At 39.9% G+C, this 7,500-nt stretch overlaps 1 protein-coding gene across 3 annotated transcripts in view; it reads right to left on the reverse strand.

The window, feature by feature from the left end:
• Positions 1-179: 179 nt before the first annotated feature.
• SREBP (Sterol regulatory element binding protein) overlaps positions 180-7,500 on the reverse strand; it is a 13,713-nt gene continuing 6,392 nt past the window's right edge. For 2 of the 3 annotated variants that reach the window (XM_070139302.1, XM_027382974.2), the window contains exons 4-15: positions 7,224-7,466; positions 6,688-6,898; positions 6,213-6,394; positions 5,872-6,053; positions 5,537-5,700; positions 4,364-4,643; positions 3,949-4,129; positions 3,323-3,480; positions 2,791-2,914; positions 1,661-1,825; positions 1,309-1,444; positions 180-856 (exon numbers count right to left, since the gene is read on the reverse strand). In XM_070139302.1, coding sequence (XP_069995403.1) covers positions 636-856; positions 1,309-1,444; positions 1,661-1,825; positions 2,791-2,914; positions 3,323-3,480; positions 3,949-4,129; positions 4,364-4,643; positions 5,537-5,700; positions 5,872-6,053; positions 6,213-6,394; positions 6,688-6,898; positions 7,224-7,466 — 2,247 coding nt within the window. In that variant the 3' untranslated portion in view covers positions 180-635. The remainder of the gene's footprint in view (positions 857-1,308; positions 1,445-1,660; positions 1,826-2,790; positions 2,915-3,322; positions 3,481-3,948; positions 4,130-4,363; positions 4,644-5,536; positions 5,701-5,871; positions 6,054-6,212; positions 6,395-6,687; positions 6,899-7,223; positions 7,467-7,500) is intronic. The other variant, XM_027382975.2, reaches the window with a different exon arrangement.

Consider the following 7,500-nt stretch of genomic DNA (forward strand, 5'->3'; position numbering starts at 1 on the left):
GCCCGAGATTGATAAAAAATTTATCTTTTATTTCATTTACTTTTCCATAACTTCATATTTTCTGAGACTGATCAAATAAATCTTTTATTTCATTCATTTTCTTCACTAAATTTTTAATTTTCACATTTTTTCTACTTATACTTATTCCAAGACAAAAGGATATGGAACACATTGTAATATCACATTCAAAATATCTATTTATACTCATTATATACATATTTTATATGTAAAACAGGTACAAAAATCCAAAATAGGAAATTATATCTTTGGCCCTAAATTATGAAAAATAAACTGTCAATACATATTTGATTTCCAAAATATGAACCATCGGACGAACACACACAGACTCTCCTTTACTCACATTTAAATAAGTCATGAGAATAACTTAACATAAAACGATAATCAATCTCCATTGTACGTAGACAAATAAAAACATTAACCTTCCCGACACACAGATCCCACCCTACCCCGATTCCCTCCCCCCTTACCTTAAGAAAAATAAAAACTATGCAAAGTCCTCCCCCCTCCCACCCATAGTAACTCATACCCCAAAATAATATTAGGAAAAGAAATGAAACTTATATACAAAAAGTAGAGAAAACAAAACAAAAAGAAAACAAAGAATTTATCAGCTATTAGCAGTAGGACGAGACCCCTGTCCCCAAACTCTTCATTAGGGTATAACAGTCTTGCAGTCTCCTCTTGTCTCCGATTTTCTCCAGGGTCTTGGCAGCTTCAGCAAGCATCCCTGCGCGCTCACCAGGGGAGGCCAGCAGCTGGGATGGGAGGTGTCGGCAAGCAAGCATGAGGGCTGTGGCATGTTCTCGTTCACCAGCAATTTTGCCAAGCTTTTTCTCTGTGCGGGAGAAAGGTTCGTGTGAGAAACAAAATGTGGATGAATATTGTACTCAAATACTAGCAAATACAGGAATCAAAACACTTTCCATCGCTTTTCTAATAAGCTTTTATTTTTGTATGGCAGGAGGGGGAAGGTTTGAAAAATATTTCAGTACTCAGAAGAAAGCAAAATGTCCCATGTAATTACTCAGAGAACACATTTTCAAGTTATCTGACCAAGATCTTCCTCTATGGGGGAATAGAAGGGAAAAGGTCCATCTGAATAATTGCTTTTGAGGATAATCTGAACCTTTACATCTACTAAACATGATCACAAACCATAAGCCTCACATCTTTTCCTCTTTCCTAATAAAAATGTTTTATTAATTTCAAAAATTGTTTAAAACTGACAATGACAAATGATGATTTTTGGTTCCAGACTAAGAGCAACCGCTCTAATCTGCTACTCACCTTTTCCACAGATGACTGAGGGCTTGTTGTATCTGTGCCGCAGTGATCGGTCCAGAAGCTGTTGTGTTCTTGCAGGTGATGCTCCTGCCATCATGCGCAGTGTGGCTTCATGCAGGAAAACTCTCGCTAGAACTCCCTAGGATAAAAATAATATTTAGACAAAGAAAAATAGTAGCAGATTGACTATTTTAAATAAAGCAAAAAAATACAGATTTTAGAAAAAGGCTAATGAAGTATTCAAGAACATTAAGAGCAATAAACTCATCCACTACTTGACACATTTAAGCTAAACCCACCTCTTCATTTCCACACCTCTTCCAATCAAACTTTTAAAAATTGGCACAAGTCTTACCGGTATGTGTTGCACCAGCTTCCTCAACAGGGCCAGATCATGCTGGAATCCTTGCAACATGTGTGCTGGAGCAACACTGAGTGTGTCGCAGTCTGTGGTGGACTCCTCTTCCCACACAACTGTCCGTACGCCCAGGAGCCAGTCCACTACTATAAGCTGGACACTCTGAAAGGGAAGTACAAGAGTTTAATAAGTTCCATTCATAATACTGCTTAATACCCATGTAACACAGGCAGATAAAGGACACATGATAAAAACAAAAATTTAGGGATTCTAACAGTAAAAGATATCAAATGGAGAACTCTTCTGTTTGTGAATCAGTTTCAGTAGCAACAGATACAGACATGAAAGATATCAAATAAGAAAAAATAAAAGAAAGAAACATTTTCAATGAAAAAAGCCTAAGATATAAAAAGTGAGCAACCACTTTTTAAATATTTCTTCTCGATAAGTTTAATTCCATTTATACACACTCTTTCTCAATTGATCAAATAAATCCCCTGCTACAGCAAGTATATACTATATAAAGTATAACAACTCAAAAGGTGAGAGAATATCCTAGGAAAATCTGTACTCAAGTTATCTCTCTACAATGCCTTTCTCCTCCTGATGAAGGTGCCAGCCCTCAAGGAGCGCAATGCAGGAGCACTGCAAGATCAAACACTCTGCAATGCAACTACAATGCATCCTCGCAGGTGGCTTCGAGGAACAACAGCTGGGAGATTCACACGCTTTCAGAAAATGAAAGGCTTCCGGACTGAAGAAAATATCTTACCTTTTACCTTTTTCTATCTCTTTGCTGTCCTCAATACTTACCTTAATCATCTTATTATCTTTATCTTACTATTACTTACCCATTTTAATTACCAGTTTACTCCCTTAGGTCACTTATCTGTTAGACTACCAAAAAACATTTCTTCCCACAACAAAATTCCTTCCTTGTTCCTTTCTCACTCTTTATCATCTTACCTGAGGTCTCACTATGGCAGCCCCTCCCCCCTCCCCCCTCCCTCAACCAAAACAACCAAAAGGGAATATACATCTCAGTCCATCACCTACAAGACTAAGAAAAAATACAACACAGAATCACTGGTTTTACGAATATTTAAAAGGAATGTGGTTGGTCTTACCTGAATCATGGAACTAGAGTGTTTGTAAGTGGCTTGGTGGATAGAATCACTCAGTGCTGATCCTGCTCTCTCGCACAGTCTCAGGGTTGACGAGGGAGAGCTGTGGCCAAGCTGGCGCCGAGCCCTATTAAAGAGTTTGTTGTGAATAAAATAGCAAATACTTATGCAAAGCACAATAAATAAATGAATAAATAATAAATGAACAGCAAATGGAGAAATTTCAAATATATATTGCAAAGAATTAAATGCTGCCTTAACAGTACTATCCTCTTCAGAAAACTATATTCAGATATTCCAGGGAAGGGATATACGGGAGTTTCCACAGCTTGACAGTAACACCAAACTCCAAGGTAACAATCCCTGTCAAGCCATCGGTGTGTGAACCAAACAGACAAAACGGAACTAGCAGAGGGGACATGCACCGGGTCCCAATACCACAGTAAATTCCATCATAAAACAAAAAACGAGAACAATAATCTTTCCCATTCACTACAACAAGGGCTTTTGCCACCAATGCCCACTTCCTACTCACCTGACAGCATACAGCACAGCCATGGGCAGGGGGTCATCAGATGCTTTGAGTACCTCAGGGACATTCTCCAGAGTCGAGTACAGGGCCTCAGCCTGCTCGTCCTCGCCCAGCAGCCAGTGAGCCACGACACCACAGAAAGCTCCCCACCAAGAGGAAACCTGGAAAGGAAAGTTGTCTTACATATAAATCACAAAATAGAAAACTTGGATCATAAAACTCTTGTATATAAATCTCAAAAGCATTTAAAGCTAAAATATGGATAATCATTTTAGAGAAAGAGGAAAGTTACTATGGAATCTCCCATCCAACCCAACTGTATCAAGAAAATATAGTGTTTAAAACCTAAGCATTCACACAGGAGGATCAGGGGACAAGGACTATTCAACACTGCAAACAAAAGTGGGGAAAAAATTAAGATAAAAGTCAAAAGGGAAAAGGAAGCTGCTCTCTTCCTACCTAAAAGAATAGAAACTACCACCCAAAAGAGAAAAAAATGCTCTCAAAGCAACACTTAAAAGAGATAAATAAAGACAAAATAAAACCTTAAAAAAGGGGGGGGGAATAAATAATAATAATAATAATAAAATAAAGAACATAACAAAACAGAAACATCCTCTTCAACCTACCTCATCTCGCAGTGACAGGCCAAACGAAGTCCCTGGCCCGCAGTACGTCTCATTGAGTTGGTGGATGTACTCAAGTACATCTGATGTCTTGGTGCGTCTATGAGCATTCTCTTCACAAACATCATCGGCTCGGTTGCCAGGGTTCATGAGAGTTGATATGGCACGTTCTAGCAAGTGCTCTCTGAAGGGTTGAACATGAAGTCATAAAGAGTTTATACAATTTATTTACCTGTCTATACAATCTCATTTTTTAACTCCAATATTCAGGCTTTTTAAGAAAGCAATTTTGACGGGAAAAAGAAAAAAAGAAAAAGAAACTCAAATATCTGATCCAGAATGGCAGACAAAACTAAACAAAAAAGCACCTTTGGCACAAGTTCCTAACACACACACAAACACAGCGACAGTCTCTTACCGGTAAAGAACCAGGAGATAAGCCATGGGATCAGCCTTGTCCGTGAGCTGGCTGAACATGGAGACCCGGTGCGCATTATACGACCACTTGTGGGAAACAAAGAAACGGTTGCCTGAGGGTGTAAAGAGCCACTGGAGGGAGTTGTTGTTGCCGTGGTTCCCCTTGTGGCTCTTCCTCTTTGCCTGCGCCAGGAACATGCGTGAGTAGAGGCGCCACCGCTCAGGAAGGGACTCCTTGGCACGCAGGGCTGCCATTACCAACATCTCAGCCATCTCTCCCTCTGAGAAATAAAAGAAGAACGTTGGTTATTCTAACAGGCTTCTCTAATCCAACCTATCAATGTATTGAGATTACACTTAACCAAATCGCGACGGGTGTCCCATATACGGGACACCCGAAAAAAATTAACAATGCCGGGCGTCCCGCCAGTGTGACGCTGTATCACGGCTGCGCTCCGACACAGCAGCGGGACGCGGCCGGCAGTCAGACAGACTCCGGGGAAGCTCAACCCGCCGATTTTGTAGACACCCGGAATATTTATATTTTGGCTACAAAATGTACCTGTCGTGAATGGGTTAACGGCTCACTTTCCTGAGGAAACCATCCCATGAAGGAGCAGCTCACATGCTTGAAATTTAGCTACAAGTTTCATTTTCATTGTCTCTTTAACTTATGAAAAATAGTACACTTGATATTTTTTCCTATAAAAAAAAACTTTGAATACAAACTAAATCATATTCCAAATGCAAAACATCCGTTGCATTAGATAGTTCTTTCAGACACAAAAAATTCAAAGTGGACTTTGGCTCAATTTTTGAGGGGGCACCACTCATTGAGGGGAACGGGAAAAAATGTACACCTCAAACTTTTAACCAAAAGACTCATTGTGATGCCTTCAGTGCTAGTTTCTAAAAAGGCTTTTATCCATAACACTACAGACCAATTTTGCTATTTCCCTGGACAGTCCCTCTAAAGGACAATTAGCATTTATTCTGATCAGACAGAGCCAACCAGTACAAAAACAACTTCATTCTGGCCTATTCCTATGTACTATTAACAAATGCAGTACAAATAATGTTCTAATTTCACCTTATAAAATAAATTCCATAGGCCTATGTACAAATAACAAAATCAGTACAATATTTCTAATTCCATCTCCGACTTGGGCCTTACCTGCAACACCTCCACACTCGCCTAGGTTGATTGATGTCAAAGCCAGGTAGAGACCCAACAGGTGTGAAGAGTCTTGTGTGTGTCCCATGAGGTGCAATTTGTGCAGAAGGTGATACACATATGAGCACTCGCGGACACATTCCTGGATCTCATCCCGGATCGAACTGTTAACCACGAAAATACGTTATTGTTTTACTTGGATTTCTCCTACATCTGGACTAACAATATATACGAAACAGAAGAATCTTCCTCATTCTCTTAAGGCATCTTAGAACTTTCTCTTATCAAAGGGCATTAAAATATGTATTATTCAATCTCAAGAATTGAAAACTTACTGTTCGAGGAAGACTCCACCAGCATGCTTGGCCAGCCAACGTCCCAGGTACAGGCGTTGGAGGATCTGCCGAGTTATCTGCCACATGACTGAGCACACTTTCTCAAAGACTGTGCTTGGCAAGGGCCTGCCAATTGCACTCAGAGCCATGCTGTATTGGTGGCATGCATTGCTGTAATTACCCTGTAGAATGGAAAACATCTGTCAACTTCTTTTCTTAGAAATTAGCAAACTGTCAGTTAAATTTTCTATAAAAGTTACAATATTGCACACAAACAAAATTATAACATTCACAAAACTGCACACATGTCCATGCACGCACACAAAACATACACACATTACCTTGGCCAAGCAGAGGTCAGCCTGTTTACGGTGTCGCCAGAAGCTCTCAGAAACTGCAGATTTTCTCCTCATTATGGGTTCCCCATACACAAAGATGCGCACTAGGAACACACTGATGATGACAAAGTTAACCAGCCAAACCATCAAAGAGGAGTACATAATGTGTTGGAATGAAAATGTGCCTGGAAAAAAAAAAGACTTATTAATAACAAACTGGTAAATATAATTCATAAAATCAACACTAAAGTAAGTAAAGCACAAAATTATTGTACTGCACGGTAAACAAAGACCACTGAAACACTGTTTCAATGCCCACATATATCCAATCATTTTATTTTTTGTAGCTCAAATTCAAGTGATTTTTTTTCCAACTTTTAAGTTGATCTTTCTAAAAACAAAAATTAGATAGGCGGGTTTCAGATTCATTGTTCAGTTAAAAATGAAACCTTAAAAGATGCCATACGAGCCTCCATACCTTCATCTGATTCAATGTCGCGCAGAATGGTTCTTCCAGGGACTTCCCCGAAGGAGTCGTCAAAGGAAGGCATGCGTCGTTTAGAGATGAAACTCATAGGGTTGAAGGCCAGCACTGCCAGCATCATCATGCACAGCATCATGCGTGAGCCGTCAGCCATGGAACGTGCCATGGGAATGTAGGAGGGGCTGCTCCTGGGTGAGGGAATCGGCTGCAAAACAATGAGATTATTAGTTTGAGGATGGAAAGAACTCTGAAAAATGCAAAAAACAATAAAAATCAATAACCTAAATATTAAGGAATCTATCATTAACAAGAGTGTATATAACACACTTAACACAAAAGCTAAATATAAAAATCACACAGGCAATTACTAAACTAAACATTAATAGAACCAACATAAACCATTCCATATTACTCAATCTTTTTAACAAACACCCTTATTCAAGAACCTCTAACGGACAACCAGACCCCAGAAGTCTAACCAAGACCCAAATGAATCTCCCCTTTCCATATCCAGAAACTTTAAAAAGTACCTCTTCCTTTACTTCCAGTTTTGTCGTAGAGGGTGATGGAGGCAGAGAGCTATCCGAGAGAGGTGAGCGTGCTGGTGAAGAGCTGTCTGAAGGAGGAGGGGTGTAAGGCCCAAGTAGGTCAGTGATTTTCTGGCTGCCGTCACGCATGCGGAAGGTGTTGAGCTCAGTGCGCAGCCTGGTATTCTGGGACTGCAGGTAGCGGATGTAGTCAATGGCCTTCTTCAGAATCTGAGATTTGTGGAGCTGTGGGGAAAAAAATGACAATACAGAAATCTCA

The sequence above is a fragment of the Penaeus vannamei genome, chromosome 3 (genome assembly GCF_042767895.1).
Source record: "Penaeus vannamei isolate JL-2024 chromosome 3, ASM4276789v1, whole genome shotgun sequence".
Taxonomy (NCBI): domain Eukaryota; kingdom Metazoa; phylum Arthropoda; class Malacostraca; order Decapoda; family Penaeidae; genus Penaeus; species Penaeus vannamei.